The 21,479-nt window shown below is 41.7% G+C and overlaps 3 protein-coding genes across 3 annotated transcripts; 2 read left to right on the top strand and 1 right to left on the bottom strand.

Annotated features, from left to right (window-relative positions):
* The first annotated feature begins 1,560 nt into the window (after nt 1-1,560).
* Nucleotides 1,561-6,263, top strand: LOC115740638 (probable chlorophyll(ide) b reductase NYC1, chloroplastic). Its single transcript, XM_030674165.2, has 10 exons — nt 1,561-2,101; nt 2,637-2,715; nt 2,856-2,991; nt 3,243-3,317; nt 3,428-3,623; nt 4,095-4,163; nt 4,445-4,584; nt 4,728-4,850; nt 5,085-5,277; nt 5,705-6,263. Exons 1-10 carry the CDS (start codon nt 1,745-1,747, stop codon nt 5,888-5,890), a joined length of 1,554 nt encoding a protein of 517 aa, XP_030530025.1. The 5' UTR covers nt 1,561-1,744; the 3' UTR covers nt 5,891-6,263.
* Nucleotides 6,264-9,827: 3,564 nt separating this feature from the next.
* Nucleotides 9,828-14,401, top strand: LOC115740545 (proline-rich receptor-like protein kinase PERK1). Its single transcript, XM_048278342.1, has 8 exons — nt 9,828-10,854; nt 11,450-11,965; nt 12,265-12,351; nt 12,452-12,522; nt 12,636-12,712; nt 13,016-13,160; nt 13,281-13,442; nt 13,629-14,401. Exons 1-8 carry the CDS (start codon nt 10,173-10,175, stop codon nt 13,908-13,910), a joined length of 2,022 nt encoding a protein of 673 aa, XP_048134299.1. The 5' UTR covers nt 9,828-10,172; the 3' UTR covers nt 13,911-14,401.
* A 774-nt stretch (nt 14,402-15,175) lies between these two features.
* Nucleotides 15,176-16,686, bottom strand: LOC115740548 (probable small nuclear ribonucleoprotein G). Its single transcript, XM_030674043.2, has 4 exons — nt 16,528-16,686; nt 16,397-16,419; nt 15,524-15,645; nt 15,176-15,438 (listed from the first exon to the last, which is right to left on the bottom strand). The coding sequence occupies exons 1-4, from the start codon at nt 16,560-16,562 to the stop codon at nt 15,379-15,381; spliced, it is 240 nt and encodes a 79-aa protein (XP_030529903.1). The 5' UTR covers nt 16,563-16,686; the 3' UTR covers nt 15,176-15,378.
* Between the last annotated feature and the right edge of the window lie 4,793 nt (nt 16,687-21,479).

Below are 21,479 nucleotides of genomic sequence, written 5' to 3'. Positions count from 1 at the left end.
CCTTAAACTAGGGCTATATCTAGTAAATGATTTCACTATAATCAGCACCTCCCACATATCTGTTATAATTCTCAATTACAAGAGAAAGATATTATATATATACGGCACAAGCTTAGTAACTGTTCATGGATCTAAATTCAAGCTACCAATAAATTACGGGTTTAAACTATAAAAGTCATTTGGCTTCTCGGGGGCGCTACCCCCTAAGACCCTAGTCGGGTCGGTCCCTTGGACCGCCACTCACTCACAGAGGAGCGGTACCTGTCTTCCTATCAATATGGAGTATAAATCGCACCATAACGTATTATGATTAAGCAATCTTGGCAAAGCATAGATAACATCATAGTTTCGGAGCGTTATGATACATTTATTTTTTACTTTTGCTTAAATTATAAAGTCATTTGGCTTCTTGAGAGCGCTACCCCCTAAGACCCTTGTCGGGTCTATCTCTCGAACCCCCACTCGCTCACCGAGGAGCGGTACCCGCGTGTCTTCCTGTCAATGAAGAATATAAACCACATCATAACATGTTATGATTAAACAATCTTGGCAAAGCATAGGCAACATCATAATTTCGGAGCGTTGTGATACATTTATTTTTTACTTTTGCACAAGTGGTTGGTTGTTTCAAGGGGCTCTAAGGATTACAATACTCCACTAGAAGTCTATAGGAAGCACCCTATGTCTTCGTAGGCACTTCCAGAGCAAGACCTCGTTTAAAGATGTATGATTTGAGGACGGACTAGGACCTGAACAATCCAACAAGAGGGCCGAGAATCATTGTTGGGGCGAAAGGACTCGAACAAGATGAATTTGAGCGGGCTTCTATAATGTCCAAAGAGGTGGAAAGGAAAGGAATTACAAACCGAGTTTAGTTTTTTTGGATCATTTATTAACATTAGTACGTGATTACGTTTCATTTTTTTGTATGCATCGGGCCATTTATAAATCATTCGTCGGTCTTTTTTGTGTAACTCTTTGACATTATATACGTTCAGTATCTCGATTTTGATTGACTTGTTATGTCGAAAGTTTGGTGACACAACAGGATGAAATTGTAGCATAAATTAATTACAGCTATGCTATCAAACTCTAGCGGTCAAATCATAGAGGGAAAAGAGGCAAGTAAACAAAATCTCCAATATTGACGACCAGTTCTCAAGTCACATTCATTCCACCTAATTTCCACCGGTTCTGCCTAATTTTTTGTCTGCTGGAAATCAATTTCTTCTTCTTCTTCTTGGAATTGCAGCATGATTCACTTTACCATAAGCAAATCGCTCGTCCAGCATTGATTGCGGAGCCTAAATGGTAGTTATTTCTGTTTTATTCAAAGTGGTAACTGTATACACCAGGTAGTTACCTTAACAATCACTCTAACACCAGATTGATTTGCCTTCAAATTGCTTGAAAGATACGGCCACCATCCGCTTTCTCTCTTCATCATACGTAAAAGGGACTCCAAGAAACCAGACCCACGTCGCCACGTGCGTCGCACGTACGTGCAGGATTGGGTTGCTTTAACGTGTGGTCGTCACATTCCTCCCTCCGTCCCTGGATCCACCTCGTATCTTCTCCTCTTCTCGTAGATTTTTTTGACGGCTTTGCCCAATCATTAATTTCCCAAAATCTCACGTTAGTTGTTGGCAATACGGGAAAGGAAGAAATATCAGTCCGCCGATATAGTTGGAAGGACACTTTGCATGAGCTCAAGGTTCTAGTTCTTGCTCTCATTCGCTCATTGATGGCCACAGTGACCAAGCTTCATTTGTGCCCGGGAAGGTTTGATCATCAATTCGTCAGTTTTAGAGAGAACCCACGAGTGTTCTTGCCGGGTTTTAGCTGTTCGGGTTCGAAATTGTTCGGGAAGCGGAGTGGGTTCTGCGTGCGACATCAGTGCAGGTCGTTCAGGAGCGAAGAAGATGGGAACAGACAGAGGAATGGTGAGAAATCGAAGGAAGATGAGGTGGAGGTGGAGAGTGAGAGAAGTGGGATCTTGGAGTCGATGAGGGCTGTTTTTGTGGGTTGTTCTCAAGTGGGTTCGAAATGGAAGGACGATTACAGCAAATCAGCGGCCAGGCTTGAGGAGATCTTTTCCTCTGTGAGTGTGCATGAACTGTCTATTTGTATGCTGGTGTTGTTTAAATTGCTTCTTGCGAATTGCTCATCGTGGATGAAGTAGGATTTTGGAGGTAAATTGTGTGTTCGTCGATTGAATTTGAGTGCTCTTTTTATGCTTCTGGATGAGGTAATTTTGTGGAAATAGTTATTTTTTACTATGAAAAAGTGGACATTGCTTGTCTTCCCGCGATATTATACTTAATTTGTGATTTGGAGTTCCGGAAGATGTACTGAGGACCCAAACTGTGGAGTGTTTTCACTAGTTTTCTTCTGTTAAGATGATTAATAGGCAGGAAATCCATGGCAAGTAGCTCAACATAAGCACAATTTGTAGTTCAGCTACCTCAGAACAATTTAATTTTTTTTTTGTTGACTGTTTTCACTAATTTTCTTCTTGCTATGATTGTTCATGTTAATTTACTTATACGGATTATACCTCAGTTATGTGCATGATTTCAAATTCATCAAGTTCCTTTTCTAATTGAAAATCCTCTCTCTCTCTCTCTCTCTCTCAGGCTGCTCTTCAAATTGGAAGATACATTATAACCATGATGAGCACTGGAGTGATTCTTGTGGTTGGTTTTCAGATGTCAGGTTAGCCAAATGCAATTTTCACCATATTGTTGAATGCATCGACTATCACATATGATGCATGTCTCATGTAGGGTTATCATTCAAGTTGATGCTTCATGTATAGCAATGCAATTATCTAATTGTGTCCATAACTTTTAAAGGTGGAGATAGTCAACTGGATACATTGATCTGGTATAGCTGGCTAGGAGGGGTTATAATTGGAACAATGATTGGTGCTAACATGGTGTTAGATGACCATTGTCGAGCTGGTCCGCGTAATGTGGTCATCACTGGAAGGTAGTTCTCTCTCTGCAATGCAGGCATATTCACTCTTTGTTTATTCTCAATCCCTGTGGCAAAGTCATTGAGCGTTCTTTAATAAGAGCTCTATGACTCAGCGACCTCCAGTTCATTGGTCTTTAGGTCAGTTCCTACTGTTTTCAGAAGAAAGATCTGTATGTAGCTGGAGGTGACATCTGTGAGACGAATGATACGATTAATTGTTGTTTGTGAACATCCTTCTAAAATATCGTCGCTGGCTGATGCAGTACGAGAGGGCTGGGAAAGGCACTTGCTCGCGAATTTCTTCTTTCTGGTGACCGTGTCATCATTGCTTCTAGAAGGTGATCCTTTTGAAACAGTAATATGTATCACCCGCTATCAATTCTATGGCATATGCTTGGTTTCAAATGTCAATCGGGTCCTCATCACAGTTTGGTTCTTGTGAAGGCAGCCCCGAGTCTGTGGACATGACCGTCAAAGAGCTTGAACAGAACTTAATGGAAGCGAAACAGGCCGTGAGTGGCTCATCTAAGACAAGTTTGGCACATGCAAAAGTGGTGGGAATACCATGTGATGTTTGTAACCCTGAAAATGTGCAGAATTTGGCGGATTTTGCTGTTAGTAAGCTTGGTTCTATAGACATTTGGGTGAGTGCTCTTAGTTTGTGATGCTCATTTCCTATCCAAGTGGTAACTTTCTGCAGGCTTCTCTTCTTAATGCACCACTGGAAATTTACATTCTCGTTGCAGCCTTTAAAAATCTTGATGACTAAGCTCATTCAGGAATGACACAATAGGAAAGTGGAACAGATGAGGTTTTTCTTTTTCTTTTTTTTAATCTCTTTGACCCTTTTAAGCTAATCTTCTTGGAAATCTCTTGGCTTATTGTTACTCCCCTCCTTCAGCTTGGTTACGTCTTGATAATCAAGAAGTCTGTATTTTTCCTGGTGGTACTTTTCTATCCTCTGTTGTTGTCTGCTGAACATGTTAAGGACTTCAAATCTGCCACATAAAAATCAATTATGTTGGTGCAATAACCACTGTCCTTTCTAAGTCTGTATCCAATAAATTCCATGTGGTGCACTAGTTGTTTCAACATTGTGCTTTTCAAATTTTCAGATAAACAATGCTGGCATAAACAAAGGATTTAGACCGTTGCTGCAGTTCTCTGATGAAGATATTCAACAGGTAACTCTGTTCAACTTTCATTTTTTGAGTGGTGGCTCTTAAGAATCTATGTACGACTCGAACATTTTATCGTTTTTCGACATTTGTTAAGTCTCATATTTCTAAAATGGTTTTGCTTTAGCCCTCATAAGTGGCCTTACCCAATGTGATAATGGTCAGAAAATCTCGTGCATTTTAAATAAAGTCAAGAAAAGCGAAAAGCAAAGAGAAACCCTATACTTGCTCATGTTGTTGTACGAATTCAGCTTGATGCAAACTATCTGATTGTGGACATGCAATAGATCGTATCAACAAACCTAGTCGGCTCAATACTTTGTACTCGAGAAGCCATGCGCGTGATGAAAAACCAGTGTAAGGGGGGCCACGTATTTAACATGGATGGGGCAGGGTCTGGCGGATCAAGTACTCCTTTGACGGCTGTGTAGGTTTCATTCTTCATCTAACATTAAATTTTTCCCTTATGCACACTCTGACCAACTTAACTCTTTGTTCTGGACTTACGAAGAGATGTTATCACTGGGGTTCTCAGGAACTGATTGTAACTGTTCATCTGTTTATTTGTAGCTATGGGTCAACAAAGTGTGGTCTGCGGCAGCTTCAGTCATCACTCCTTAAGGAGTGCAAGCGGTCGAAGGTGGGAGTTCATACTGCATCTCCTGGCATGGTTCTCACAGATTTACTTCTGAGGTAGTCATGAATCCAATCTTGTCTTCTATACCATGCATTTGCAGTCTTATATACATGTCTTGGGCTCTCCAGTGGATGTGGTTTATTTGATCATTCTAAACATTTTTTTGTCCGAGTATTTTGATTAATAGTAGAGAATGAACTATCAGATCCATTATTTCTTATTTAGGTCCCTTGGACATGGTTCAGTATTAAGTGATGGGCTAACCTTTTCAATGTGTTTGTAATTTGTAGTGGCTCGACAATTCAGAACAAGCAAATGTTCAACATTATTTGTGAGCTTCCTGAAACGGTTGCTAGAAGTCTAGTTCCTCGGATGCGAGTTGTAAAAGGGACGGGCAAGGCGATCAATTATTTAACCCCTCCTAGAATCTTACTGGCTTTAATCACTGCGTGGTTGCGACGAGGTCGCTGGTTCGATGATCAGGTAATTTATTCAGTGAAAGCATTTGTTTGAATGATGCAGCACATAGTGACAACTTCAAATCATGTTGGTGCTGCAACATTTTATTTCGAATTCTCTGTTGCGAAACCAATAACAGAGTTTGAGCGTCATCAATTCGCTTGCCTAAATTATGTTCTTATCACCTAGAAAAATAGAATCGTTGCGAATGCGCCGTCAACCTTGTTGCAGATTTTAAGTTTGTGTGTCAAACAGAGTGGCTGCTAGACAATATTGGTCTTGATGGATCTTGTAATGAAAATCATGCAAACGTTATTCAGTGTATTGACCAGAGTTGAGAAATTAACTACATCATTATTGTTGGTGAAGTCTGCTGATGGTGTGGTCTCATAACTTCTGAATCATTCACTCTCGACCAAGATAAATTGAATGCACGCTATTACTGCTGCAGGGGAGGGCTTTGTACGCTGCAGAGGCTGACCGACTTCGCAACTGGGCCGAAAACCGCACTAGATTTTCTTTCACCGATGCAATGGAGATGTACACTGAGAACACTTGGGTGTCGGTTTTCTCGCTCTCCGTCGTGTGTGCCTTCATAATTCTTTCCACCACAGGCAGCTCATTTCCGGGCACGTGACGAGCTCCAATGAAGCATTGCAGCAAGAAAGCCGACAAGAAAGCAGAAGTAACTTAGTGCCTCGGTCCAGAAGAGCAGCATAAGGATTATGCAAGCAGCTGGTGTTATTGTCTTCAATCCAGCATTCATATGCTCTTCGTGTGATGTCTGGGCTTCTTGCTCGTGAATTGTCGAACTTGTTCGGATTTCTTGGATCGCAGGCCCAGATGCCCGATGACCCACGTTCTGAGATCCCTCTACAGGGTCAACGGGTTCTAAGATATTGCTCTGTAGCTAGCCATTGAATTGTAGAAATCTAATTTTAGTGTCATCTTTCACTTTTCCACAATATTCCTCTGATTTTTTTCAATGAATTACTTTAGTTTAAGCTGTCGTTTTTTCGCACTACTCACGTTCATCATCGTCCGTCTGTGTTTAATCAAAAGGCTCGAAGCACGAGATGGGAGAAGGGCAGGCATGGAAATATATCACGAATGACCAGAAGAAAAGACAAAGTGGGTCCTTAGATGTTGCTCTGTACCTAGCCATTGATCTGAACCACTACGAGCCATGTGACACGGGCCGGGTGTTTCTTTGTCCTAGGTGGGCAAGCTCTCCAGCACTCGAGTCTCCTTGTGGGTGAAATTTAGGGTGTCGTCATGGGGAGTGAGCGTTGTAGAGAGGAAAAGACAACTAGGTCCCCGAGAGTGGTATCGGGGGCGAATTTGTACTTGGAGTTCTAAGTTAGATAGAATATATTTTTAGGAGCTCTGAAGGCGGGGTTGGCCTTTCGTGTACAAACCGGTCGGGAGCTAATGCCGCTCTTCCGATGAGGCCACGACAGGCCGAAACCGGTTGTAGTGCTTAATGTAGTCTACTATCGCTTAATATGAAGGATACCTGAGCTAAGCTCGATGTGGTATGATTCAATACAGGAAAGCTATTTGCCTAAGCGTTTTATGGAACAACTGTATGAGGGAAGGCTGGTTTGGCGCGGCTTGCCAAGCGCAGCACGGGCTAATTCCGCGATCGAGATTTGTCGGCCCGTGACACACGTGTCCCATTAATTCACTCAAAGTGCTGAGGAGGTTTGCTCTCAAGGATCCTTAGCCTAGTGGAAGGGTCCGGTCCGGGTCGCATAGAAAAACATAATAGGGGGGATGAAATAGAGAGGTCGTAAGAGGAGGAACATGAAGGGGTGGACGTTTCCAAATAAGTTTTTAAATCTATTATACTTGTGCCAATTCAATTTTAAATATTTTTCAATAAAAAAAGAAAACTTAAATATTTCAATTGTACCAATTTGATCTTAATTTTTTTTACGATTTGCCAATTTAGTCTTAAATCTTTTAATGATTTGTCAATTTAGTCATTACTACTAATTTTGTTTGGAAATAACTAACGTGATGATCTTGTCGGCATCGATCATTTTTCGAGATAGGACCATGTATAAAAATTCTTTTTATCGCACCCGAAAGGTTTAAGATTAAATTGGCAAGTCGTCAATATGTTTAGGATTAAATCAGCCAAATTAAAAAGTTTATGACTGAATTAGCACAAATACAATAAGTTCAGGATTTTTATTTGTTATTATTTCCGCATGTAGTAGACTTGGGTGCTAGGTGGTACGGAAGGAATCGCGAGTCACTTGAAGGTCGGTTTCCTACGAGGTGGGTAAGGGAAATCATGGGGTATTTATACTAAGATGATCAAAAGGATTAGGACACCAAGGGTAGATAGTTTTACCAACGATTGAGGGGACAGGCCAATAATGGACTATCGTGTGTTAGGACATGAGCACATTCCAAGCCCACTTGAAAGGGTGATGGGAATATGCGGGACTATTCTTGATGAGCCTTATTTCGAGTCCATCAAGACAAAGCTCTTTAAGACATCCCAAACAAACATGAATAATAGGGGTGAGCGTTTTTAGGTTTCATATAGATGGGGGAAACCTGGAACTTTTCCGTCGAAACCGGTTCCTCATTTTTTCAAGTCAAAAACTTACCTTGTATGCTTTGGAACCTGGATCCTACCCCGTTACGGGTTTTAGGGTCGGTTTAGAGTCCATACGGGTTCCACGTGTATTATTAATTGAACGATTACGGTGAATTATTACTTTTAATGACCATCATTTACTGCTACAATCTACTCACCGCAATTCATATTTAAGCACAAATAATGAAACATGAACAAAGTAAACACCTCGGTCATAAATATTATAAAAAATGAAAGCTCGGACTAGTAGTTTCGGATTATACACTTTTCCTCGAATGCCATGAAATACTGTAGGACCGCGAGAAGAGATATACAAGTTCCAGGTTTCACCTACCAATACCTAGAACATACCAGTCGAAACAAGTTCCTTAATTTTTTGAACCCGAAACTTACCCTACATACCTTGGAATTTGAAATTGGATAGGTTCTTCACCAGTCTACTTTTAGGTTCCGGTTCTACCATGGAACCATGCTAACCCCTAATGAATAATTTAAAATCTTGTCATTTATCCCAAGTCATTCTTGATGGAGCAACACTTCATGAAATTAACCTGTAAAAAATCTTTGATAATGGCATTTATTTGCAAATTCATGAAATTACACAGAAGAATGATAGACATATGAGTAGTCGAAATAATTAATTAATAAGTATATTTAACAAGTGTCTCGAGAGCACTCGTTATCGTTATTCATATTTTACCGAGGAAATTTGGAAATTCCTCCTAGGTTTGGAATGAATATAATGACTTTTTAAGTCAATAGAACCTTGCTGACTATTCGAGATGCAGAACTAATGAGACGCTTACTTTGGTGACAATCAATTTTTAAGTAGTTTACTTTGTTGTTACTGGCAAGTTGCCATCCTTCAATCCTCCCACTTTATTTAGATTAATGGCGTCTATGTACGGGGATTCCAGTTGAGGATAAGCACGACAGGAGATTAATGTTTTCAAATATATAACTACATAAATTAAAAAGCTTCTAGATTAGACAATCCCAGCACAATTTAAAATTTTAAAGTCAATCGTTTCGAAGGAGAAGATCGTTTTTATAGTAGTTTTTTTTGTTTTTTGCAAAATTAAGTAAAAAATACATGGATAGCTAAGAGCGCGTATGGTAACACTTCTTTATCAGAAATCAACTTCTGATCAGAAGTTGATTTTTCTACTTTTACTCCGGATTGACTTCTAATCAGAGAAATTCGTTTAGTAATAGTTGAAAACTTTTACTTTTGAAATATTATTAACAAATCTTCGGCGGGCGGCGGCGGGGCGGGGCGGCCGGCGGGCGGAGGTCAGTGTGATCGAAAAAGTGATTCTAAAGCGGAGAAGTAAAAATTTTTTACTTCTCAAAGTTGGTAAAAAAAACCTTGCCAAAAGTTAAAAATCCTACAAGAAATCAATTTTTTTACCAAACGGATTTTTACTTCGGCAAGGTTTTTATCAAATGGATTTTCCTGCCGGATGACTTACGGCAGAGAAATCTAAAAAGCAGAAGTGTTATCATGCAGCTCCTAATCAAGCACTCACGACATGATTTATTTGGAGATCTTGATGCGACCGACGATTGAGGAAGCCGGATTGATCTTAGTATGTGACTCTGTGCGCCCTGCATAGGTGGCCTCGACAGTTAAATTGTACGCCTCGTGTTTAAGGTTAAGGTGACGACTTTTGTGAATCCAATCCGCATAAGTTGCCAAAACCGCGTGAGGTTCACTCGATCCAATAGTACACGTCATAAATGCGAAAACTTTCTATTTTTCCCATTTCAATTTCACGTCCAAATTAATAATAATAATAATAATAATAATAATAATTGCCACTATGGAGCCTCCTTGCTAACTCAAGTCAAAGAGGTACACGAGCCCCCGCTGCGCACTGCCTTTGGTGGCTGACGGGTTCTGATGTGGCCAATCCAGATTCCGGACGGAGTCCGAGGAAAGGAACTCGGGGGGTCCCAGTCGGTCGGGTGGGCGGGCCCCACCAGTCCGTTATCCGTTCCTCTGTCCGAATCCGACACGCCCGCCCGCACGCACGCACGCACTCGGACGATCGTGCCCCGCTCGTGCGCGGGGAAGGGTCCGGTCCCAACGATCTTTCCGAAGGAGAAGGAGAGGGGGAGAGAGTGCGGAGGACGACGAACCAAAACTGAGACGAGCACTTCCTCAGCTGAAGAACCGATCGTCCTTCTTTGCTTTCACACTCTTCTCTCTCTTTCTCTCTCTCCATGATCATTCTCTTTTTCTGATTTCGATTCTTTCCGGGTTGTCGTCAAAAGTCGTCGAAAACATCACGGAAGCAAGAAAATGTCTGCGCCAGCTCCGGCCGGCCCGCCTCCGCCGCCGGCCAACTCCACCGCCTCTCATCCCTCCACCCCTCCCTCCCCTTCACCCGCCGCGCCTCGGCCGTCCAGCCCTCCTCCTCCTCCGCCAACCACCCCTCCTTCTCTGCCCCCCACACCGCCTCCGCCTGTGCTCTCTCCTCCTCCTCCACCGCCGCCAACGACGACCCCTTCTCCGCCTCCCCCCAAGACACCGACCCCGACGCCGCCCGCCCCCGCCTGGCCTCCTGGCACGCCGCCCGTTCGCTCCCCTCCTCCGCCCACGACACCGACCCCGACGCCCCCTGCCCCCGCCCCCCCTCCGGGCACGCCGCCCGTTCCTTCTCCTCCTCCGCCTCCGCCTCCGCCTACTTCTCCTTCAGAGGCCCCTCCAGCTCCCGCGACTGGCGGCTCCCAGCCGCCTCCTTCTCCTCCGAGCACAGCAGGTAGGCCCCTGCCGCCCCCGCCCAGTACACCTGCAGCCTCTTCTCCACCGCCCCCCTCGTTGTCGTCGTCCTCCTCACCGAGTTCCTTGCCAACTGGTCTGGTGGTGGGGATTGCGATTGGCGGGGTGGCAGTGCTCGCTGTGTTGGCTTTGGTCGTCTTGATTTGTAGGAAGAAGAGGAGGAGAGACCCTGGTGCTGTTCATTTCCCGCCAGGGGCTAAAGGTATGAGCTTGGGCATCATTGGAGCTTTTGGTTATTTTGATTTGTTTCGCTCAGTTCTGGGAATTTATTTGGGAAATTCTCATCTCACACTACACATCGAGTGACCAAAGTGTATGAATTGTTGCTTCTGTAATATCTGGAAGTTGCATGGATTGAGGTTGTCTTGATTCCTATTCTAGACATTGTCCGAAGCATTTTAAGTTGACAATAGAGGGCAAGTTCTATCTTTCATCTCCTCTCGGAAAATTCATCTTGTGCGAAGTACAGCAGTACCATGAAGGATTTGTTTTCTGCAACTGATTGTTGCAGAAAACTTCTGTTCTGGGTTTCTGAAAGTGTAAAGGCATAGAGGGAGTGGGAATGAAATGCTTGACGGATGAGGAGATCTAATAGTTTCATCTCTTCTATTTCTTTTTCATTTCTCCTGTCATTGAACTTGTATATTCCCAACGTCGTTTTCTCTAATTTCTCTCCAGTCCTATTCTCAATCAAGCTTTTCCAATTGGAATGGCGTTTGAGCGCAATTCTCGGATAGATTCAGTATCCTTTTTCATTTCTTTGTTGAATTCTGTATGATGACTTCTGTGATGACCAGATGAACCTTCTGGCAGTACGCCACGGCATTGGCAACAGAATGTGCCGCCACCCACCACTCCGCCCGCATTTGACTCGCGTCCACCACATTCACCAGTCAGCGGCACAGTGCCGCCACCATTCACGAGCGGCAGTGGGGGTTCAGGCTCCAATTCAGGCCCCAAACATCCATATCCTTCTCCATCGCCGGGCATTGGATTGAATTTCTCCAAGAGCAAATTCACGTACGAGGAGTTAAGGATGGCCACAAATGGATTCTCGGACGAGAACCTTCTTGGACACGGAGGTTTCGGTTATGTGCACAAAGGAGTCCTTCCAAATGGGAAGGAGGTTGCAGTGAAGCAGCTTAAAGCTGGGAGCGGCCAAGGAGAGCGCGAGTTCCAGGCTGAGGTGGAAATAATCAGCCGAGTACATCACAAGCACTTGGTTTCCTTGGTTGGATACTGCATAACGGGGTCTGAGAGATTGCTCGTTTACGAGTTTCTCCCGAACAACACCTTGCAGTTCCATTTGCATGGTATGTACCTGTCGTAGAATCTCACATTCTGATTGATCGATATAATGCCATGAACTATATTGCGTACCTGAATTAGCACTCTTTTTATGCTTGGCATGCTGAGTTATATCCAGAGATTGACTAACGAGTCCCTGTGGTCACGTCAATTTAGAATGTCTACTCGTCATGAGCAATGTAACAAAAACAAAGCTGTTTCAAAAAATGCATAAATGAGTTTGCGTATTGGCGAATTGACATTTTGGTTCCAGCCAATGATCTTGCTAAAGAGGATCTGATAGAAGCAAATGGCCTTGTTGCAGGCGAAGACAGACCAACCATGGATTGGACGACAAGACTGAGAATCGCTTTGGCATCTGCCAAGGGACTTGCCTATCTTCATGAGGACTGTGAGTCGCTTTCTCATCTTTGTGCACGATCACTTTAGCACAGTGAGAACGGCGATTATTTTGCTTAATGATGTGGGAGTTGATTCTGTTTTTGCTGCAGGTCATCCTAGGATCATTCATCGCGATATCAAGGCAGCTAACATCTTGCTGGATTTCAAATTTGAGGCTAAGGTGAGAATCGTGCTAACCCCTATTTTCTCAAAAGGCCCTCAAGAAGATGGTCAATTCATCCGTATAAAGTTAAAATCACATCTCGTAGTTGAATTTGAATATCTGCTTCACAGGTTGCTGATTTTGGACTTGCGAAGTTCTCTTCAGATGTCCACACACACATTTCTACAAGAGTGATGGGAACATTTGGGTAAGATTTGTAGTTGGACATTTTATTGCTCTGATAATCCTCCAGCTTTCAAAAGTTGCCCTTTTCTTGCCATTTTGTCCCACTAAATCATGTTCTTGGTTCTGTTTAATCTGGATTAGCGCAATTCATGGGACAGTGGATGTATGAAAAATTGGGTTCTTCTGTCATCTCGCGACCATTGCAGATTTTCACAAATATAGGATCATATTGAGACAGTGTCGGGGACACTATCTGGTGTTTTTGGGGACCTGTAGACGTAGGAATGAAACTAAGAACAGGGCTTACATTTTGGGCAACTTGCAGCTATCTTGCTCCTGAATATGCATCGAGTGGAAAACTCACAGATAAATCAGATGTCTTCTCCTTTGGAGTGATGCTTTTGGAGCTGATCACGGGACACAAACCGGTGGACACAACTACCGACATGCACGAGAGCCTGGTTGACTGGGTAAGCAACAGATCGTCTCAGGCCGTCTTTCTCACCAAGAACATATATATTGTTGAAGGTCGACATTCTTTTTACTGGGAATTACTATTTTCTTAGGACAACATTCTTGTGTAATTACAGGCAAGGCCCCAGTTGCCACGAGCTCTGGATGATGAAAACTTCGACTCTTTGGTAGATCCACGGCTGCAACATAACTACAACCATGATGAGATGGCTAGTATGGTTTCGTGCGCAGCCGCTTGTATACGTCATTCAGCACGCCGTCGACCGAGAATGAGCCAGGTAATGTTCTAATGACCTAAGCTCTTTGCTTTTACTTTGCCAACTTAGTTAAGCAACGAGGTTAGTCCAGCACTAATTGGGTTTAGTCAATTTTAGTTGGCTTTTGCATGTAGAAAGAGGTCAATTTGACACTTCTCAAGTTTGAGAATCAGGCATGAGGTTAATTTCTTACGGTAAACTGTTCAGATTGTCCGTGCTTTAGAAGGCGAGATGTCCTTATCAGATCTTGATGAGGGGGTCAGGCCCGGACAAAGCACTCTCTACGGCTCGCACGCAAGCTCGGAAGACTTGAGGAAGATCAGAAAGATGGCATTCGGGAACCAAGACTACTTAAGCACTGAATATGGTGAATCAACAGGCGAACACAGCGCTTACCGATCAGGTTCGAGTGGCCAAGCCCACTCCTCCAGAGAAACGGAGATGCGAAGGTTGAAGCCGAACACCGAAGGATTCAGTGGAGGCTCTTGACAGAATATTTTACACTCAGCTATAAGCTTTGTGCACTTCATCTTTCGGGGCGCTAACTCGAGCTAGATGGCGAGCAAGAGGCATGCGACAGAGTCTGCAAAGATGCCTTTGTTCCATGGGCTAACACGATTTTTTTCTCCTTGTGCTTTCGAATTTGTTATTTTCGGTTTCTTGACCTTGTAAATGAGGGTAACCACACAGAAAAGCGATGCCGGAGCTCAGCAAATTCTTTGAGCTGTTCTCTGCACTGATTGTTCTTGTAAAATCTGTCCAACCTCGATACAAAGTCCTCAGTTTTGGTTATCTTGTACGTAAACTGACAGTTTGCCTAGCTTTTCCGTCGATCGAGAAAGAGATATAGAAGTGTTTCAACGCATAATTACTTCATTTCCGTGAGCTGGTTGAATGAGCAGATTCATGCCCCGTCCATCGTTAGAGTCTGAAATTTACAGGTGAAATTGAAGACCTTGTTCGCCATTCCTGGGACTAAACTGATGTATAGCTTGATATATTGTGCATGCAGATTCATGTGAGCATCTAAACGGGTCCTCACTAGTTATATTCAAGTGCCATGCAATGTCGGAGATGTTGGATATGCTCTTGGAGTTGCAGGAAGCACATTGAATCCGCCGAACAACGGGCCGACAACCGATCTTCGTGAATGCGTACCACAAAAATACTGAACCTTGAAGAGAGAGCGAGAGTATATTCAATCGACTGAATTCAGCGTAACCATTTGAGTGGTAACGAGATTATACGCTTTTAGAACTCCCTATTCACAGAGACTCGTCCCGACTCACGCACCAATCGCATTCACCATTTGGGGCCCAATGGCCTTTGCTTAATACAAGTGCTCTGCATGCGCTCCTCTCCTACACAACTGAATCTTTGGGTGGGGACTGGTGTAGTCAGAGCAGAGGAAGGCATATACAGCTGAACATCTACTGATCAAAAAGACAAAATTTCATTGCCTAAATCTAATGAATCTAAGCTTATAACCAAGCTAAAATCTTACGCCATTATGAAGCTCGGATCACAACAAACTAGAACCGAACCAATATCATTATCCAAGGACATAAGCCGGCTGGGAACAGACTGATTTCTTACATGCCGCACATATGTGAATCACTTGCAGTATCTCAAGCCATCCGTAAAATGAAAGATAAAAGAGGAAACTTATAAGCAATTCAGTCTAATTCAAACTGCATAAAGTTAGTTAATAAACTGAAGACTTCCCAAGACTGTACGAGCCAGTGAAGCATTGGTCACAATGCGTAGTGATACATAATTTCATTGAAATCCACAATCTGGCCTGCGCCAAGTGCACTACTCCCTTGAAAGCCAATATTTCATGAAGCAAATCATAGGTCGAGTTCATACACCGTCCCCCTTACAAGCAACTCGGTAGCATCAGAATCAACTGCGACTAAAGAGTTTGTTAAATCACCCAAATACATAGCTAAATGGACTATGTCCTGTTCACGGGTTCGAGAGCTTCCACTGTAACAACACTGTTTCCCCTTATAACCTGCAGCACCAGTGGCGAGATTATCGGTGCTAGCAAAAAAGCGAGGATCCAAATTAAGATTGTAATTCAATTAGTATCAACCTACCACCATCCCTATGTCAGTCTTCTCATTCCCATTCACTTCAACAGTATTATCTACCACTAGATTCATGAATTGATCGAACCCACGGAGTGTTCCAACAACCATCCTATTTGCGTTAAGCTTAACTGCAGAGAAGAGAACAGTTAGTTAGTTCTACCATCTTATTCATATCTGGATGAATCAAATCCAGTCCTGAAAAAGGATCCTTAATCTCCCAATCAATGAACTTTCGTATACATAAACCACCATAAGCACCAAGCATTTCAACAAAGATAAATACAAACGCAAGTGATCTCTGAACAGGTGATTACAGCGGAACTACTGTTCTGATTAGTCTCAAAATGCACACCAGACTCCAAGCACAAATTTCATATTCCAACGAAGATAGTCCAACATTCCAACACATGCACAAACCAATGAACCCCACACACCAAAATACTTTAACAAAATTAGGAAATTGAGGGAAATAAAGCTTGGAGTTTTTATTATTATTATTATTTTTTATTTTTGGTCGAAAATAAAGCTTGGAGTTCACGTCCGAAAAATGAAACGATACAGATCAGGGGCACAGATTCTTATCATAACCAAGACCAACATTAGCAGGCTATGTACTGTGAACTTGGAAACATTCGAATTCACCAACTCTTAATCAGTGGAACTATCAATCATGAGATGCAAGGCAAACGAAACCTTTAAAAAAAAAAACACATTGGATAATTTCATTCATCATAACATCAAACAACATCTAGTTCTGATTTCGGCTATAAAGTTACAAATTGAGCTCACCACACGCAATGTAACTCCACGAAACCACTTCGGACGGACAGACAAACTATGAACACTAGACAGAAACTGCAAAAAAAGGAAACGACTTACTTTGGAGGTTCTTGTCCATGTACCTGAGCGATCAAAGATAGGAAAAAGAAAGAAAGCCATATGTCAGAGACAGAGAGGGAATAAGGGAAAGGCGAGAAGCAGTAGAGAGAGAGAGAGAGAGAGATTCTCACTTCTTGAGATCCGGCGGCTGGCCCGATCTGCTCATGGTGACGACGACGACGACGACGACGCAGAGATGAGCGGGACAGAAGAGGGGTTTTTTGGAGTGGTGAAGTATGCGCCCAAAACCCTAGAGTGTGGAAGAATTGACTGACGACGAATCCCCACTTGCGGCTTAGACCGTGCCCTAGCCTTGAAGTGTTGTTTGACTTTGGGCAAAGTCTCTGGACTGAAAGGAAGAGAATGACTTCTCCATGGTAACGTTTCTGTGAATATATTTAGAACAAAAATATTTTTTTGCGTTTCTGTTTCCGGCTACTATTTTCGAAAACAAAAATGCATTTGGCAAGTACAAAAAAAATATACTTTTTTCACCAAAAGAAAGGATCTATAATAGGCAGCCGCTTCAACGCCTCACCGACAATGGTGAACGGTGGTGGCTTGCACAAGCTCGTCCTCAAATTATTTCTAAAAAGTATTCCAAAACCCGGATACAAATTTTTTTTTGTTTCTCATTTTTGCTCAAAAAGTGTTTTTATTTCTCGAGAACACTTTTGGAACAATTTTTTACCATACGCGTTTCTGGAGTGTTACCATACAAATCCTTAGTGCATGTTTGGTGTTTGGTTACATTTCTATTTATCTTAGGAAAAAAGTCACCAAAAATTCTACATTATAACAATTGTGACACATTTATCCTAAATTTTTTCTTGTAACATCAAAAATCCTAAAATTTTATCCATGTGACACGTTTATCCCAAACTTATACTAATGTGACACATTTATCCCAAACTTTTTTGTGACCTTAAAAATCCTAAATTTATATTCGTGTGACATATTTACCTCAATATTTATGGTAAATGTGTCACATGCTTATAATTCTGGGATTTTTTTATGTCACAAAAAGATAATTTGAGGTACATGGGTCACATTCATATAAGTTTGGGATTTTTTGTGTCATAAAAAAATATTTAGGGTAAATGTGTCGTACGTATACAAGTTTAGGGTTTTTGGTGTTACAAGAAAAAATTTAGGATTAATGTATCATGGTGGGCATAGTTTATGATTTTTGGTGGTGTTTTCCCTTTATCTTATTCTGCTCTCCGAAATTAAAAAAAAATCAAAAAAATATTTGATAACGCAGATAATTATGATTCTAATTATGCTCTCGAGAATACTTTTGGACCAATTTTGAGAAAAAAAAGTTATTTCTAAAAAAAGTACTTTTGAGGATGAAAAAGGCAATAACATCTTCTCTCACTTTTGTTGAGCGCTCGTGAGGCGTGGGTCGAGTCAACTTGACTCGGTCCGGATAATTTTTTTAATAAAAATTTCTAAAATTAATAAAAAAAAATTTTAGAAAATGATTAAAAAATACAAAAAATGGAAAAATCATAAAAATTCCTAAAAAATTGGAAAAAATAAAAAATTCCAAAAATCTAAAAAAAAATCTCAAAAATTATGAGACGAGTCATTTCAACTGCCCAATCCTATTTTTGACGATTTTGCCTTCCGATTTCTCCCAAATGACAATTTTGCCGCTCATAGGCAAATCATTCCGAAAAATCCCAAAAATTCCTAAAAAATCTCAAAAAGTAAGAAATGGTTCCATTCAACTAGCCAATTCTCCGACCAAAAAAAAAAAAAAACTAGCCAATTCTATTTTTTGTGATTTTACCTTTTGATTTTTCCTATGTCATGCCCGATTTATTACCGGAGTACCATGCTACATCGGTGACTATCCGCATGGTATCCAAGTATAAAACTAAGCTACCTATGTGGCAAAGATGGAATTTATTCATTCCGAGCAATAAAAGATAATCAGAATCATCTCTTGCATCCATGGCATATACATAGCCTCAAGAGAAAGCATGAAAAAATAACAATTTTAGCGCATTATTCTTTTAAGGAGCAAATCTGAAGCATCCCTATTTTGGCTAAAAAGATGTCATGGTGTAAGAGCATCACAGCCGTAGGGTCTAAGGATGTAATTATTTGATTTAAATCATAAATTGAGAAGAGAAATTATTTCCCGAACGTAAATTTCGTGCAGTTACCAAACGCGTTTACGTTCCGAGAACAGAAATTTTATGCGAGTTACCAAACACGTTCGATTCTCTTAAAATCATTTAGGGAATAGAATAAAAAAAATTGATTCTAATTATAATCAATTTTTTTTAACACAAAAGTTATCAAACAGGCCCTTACTTGCCGAAGCTCGTCTCAAACCAAGTGTTCAAGTGATACGGTATAGTGGACGGATCTGATCTGCATTGGGAGGCTCTTATTAGGGCCAAGGCCATCCACCCTCTAGCCCTTGGCCCATCTCTAGTTTAATTGAGGATTGCAGAATATTGATAAGCCAACTCAGCTCAGCTTAAGGATGTTAGTATTATCTACTCAATTCCTGTGCGGATTGGTTAGGCTAAAACACATAGATTAGGCTTTCTCCCACCTAATTGGTTGTCGGGATTTGCTATGTTTTGACGTTGTTTCTGGTTGTTTTTCGAACCTCATTAGCGAATGAAAGTACCAGTCTTTTCGATCACGATCACGAGAAATGAAACTTATTACCCAATCTCATGTGGCCACCCGCAAGTCAACTCAACATTGTGGTAATTTCTTTAGCAATTATGACAATCCTGTAACCTCGTAAAGTAAAAGTAATATTATCATAAATTATGACGTTCTTATATTTAATTGAAAACAAAGAGTCGTCTAATTGTACGGTACAACCATATATGGAAATGTCAACATAAATGATGCGTTTGGCACAACTTTGCTAAGGGAACTTGACCCTACAAGAGGCCTTCACGAAATGCAACCTAGTTTGAATATCCATTTGACAAATCCAATGCATTTGTAAAGTCCTTTCTCTCAAGGGCAATCCAGACCCTTGAATGCTCAAGGGAACAGTCAACAATTTTCTTTTTGGCCAATATTGCCTTCATTTATTTTTCTAGTATTCCTCTTTTACCCTCGAATGTTGCGCTAGAGCTGATGGTTGTTCTCATAGCTTCGCCGAAGGTCGCCTAGAGTTCATGGAGGTCAAAGTCGAGGTCGAGGAGGTCGCACAACCTGAGCACCTCCTCGCCTGAGGTCGTGCAACATCGAGCGAGGGTGGGAGTTGCTGCTTCTTCGATGGTGTCTGGAGTCATGCAACCTCAAGCTAGCCAGGATCTGTACAGAGATGGAGCAAAGCAAAAAGCAGCACCGCACGAAGCATGGGCTAAAGTGGTGCCTCGCGTAAGGTTGGGCGGCCCTAGGCAACACTGAAGTTGCGCAACCTTAGGTACGGCAACTCGGTGTCTTTTGGCTAATTGGCCGGGGATTTGCGATTCTTTTTCTGTGCTTTTAGCTAAAGTCCGGTCATCATAATGAAAACGTTTTCTTAAAGTACCTTGTCGCTCCTTCACTACATCGATGCACTCCCAACAGAAGTCTCCATATCCCCCGTTAGACCGACCCGGACCTTCCCTCTGTAGCTTCAGTATCCGTTTTCATTTTCTTTGGTTGAATTCTGTATGATAACTTCTGTTTTGACCAGATGACCCTTTCGGCGGTAACGCCACGGCATTGGCAACGGAATGCCTCGCCGCCACCCACTCCGCCGGTCAGTGATCTTGCTAAAGAAGATCTGATAGAAGTAAATGGCCTCGTTGCAGGCAAAGATTATTTGCTTTAATGATATGTGAGCTGATTCTGTTTTTGCTTAGTTGCTTAAAGATGCCTTTGTTCGATGGGCTAACGCGATTCTTTTCTCCTTGTGCTTTCAAACTGTCACTTTGGTTTTCAGACCTTGTAACTGAGGGTAAGTAACCATAAAGGAAAGCGACGCGGGAGCTCGGCCAATTCTTTAAGCAGTCCTCTGCGCTGATTGTTCTTGTAAAATCTGTCCAACCTCTATGCAAAGTCCTCTGTTTTGGTTTTCTTGTATGTGAACCGACAGTTTGACTAGCTTTTCCGGCGAAGAGAGAGAGCAGTGTTTTAACTTTTAATGCATCATTACTTCACCATTTCCCCGAGCTGGTTTAATGAGCAGATTCACGCCATGTCCATTGTTAGACTCTGTAATTTACAGGTGAAATGAAGACCTTGTTCACCATTCTTGGGACTAACTGATGTGTATCTGTCTGGACATGTTGTGTATGTGGATACATGTGATCATCTAAAACGGGTCCTCGCGAGTAATATTCAAGCCAAGTGGCATGCGACGTCGAACCGTTGGAGATGCTCTAGGAGTTGCAGGGAGCACATTGAACCCGGTGACCGGTCTTTGTGAATAGCAAACTTCGAAGATAGATAAGAGTATTTGATTGTATGTGAATTCATCATATCCATTGAGCTGACGAGATTATACCCTTTATGACTCTCTGTTCATAAGACACTTGTCCCGGTTCACGCACCGATCATATGATGGACACGGTAGCGATTTGTTTGAGATCGACTAACATTCCCATGTAATTGGAAAATATCCAACTCCACCCACTAATCAAGCCAACATCAAATTTCCATTCCAAGCATGGTAATTGAAAAGGGATAATGGCACAAATGATTTCTGAACTTTGGCCTAATATGCAATGTAGTTCTTGAAATTTTAAGTTGTTCTATGTGGTTTCTGAACTTTATTTTAATGCACAATGTCGTCTTTGAAATTTTAATTTGTTTAATATGATCCCTAAATTTTTGGTTTATGTTCAATCTGATTCATGATTTGTATGAAAATATTCAATATTGTCTTTGAATTTGAATTAATAAAATGGTAATATTAAATATTTTCACATAATCTAGGGTCTAAGTTGAAATGTACAAAAAGTTCAAGGCCTAAATTGAACAAAATTTAAAGTGCGGGGACAACATTACACTTCGAACTCAAGTTCGGGAGTCATATCGAACAAATTAAAGGTCTAGAGACTGTATTATATATTTGATCAAAGTACATGAATCATTTACGTGACTTTTC

Source organism: Rhodamnia argentea, chromosome 4 (assembly GCF_020921035.1).
Source record: "Rhodamnia argentea isolate NSW1041297 chromosome 4, ASM2092103v1, whole genome shotgun sequence".
Classification (NCBI taxonomy): domain Eukaryota; kingdom Viridiplantae; phylum Streptophyta; class Magnoliopsida; order Myrtales; family Myrtaceae; genus Rhodamnia; species Rhodamnia argentea.
This window is presented reverse-complemented; position numbering and strand designations above follow the sequence as displayed.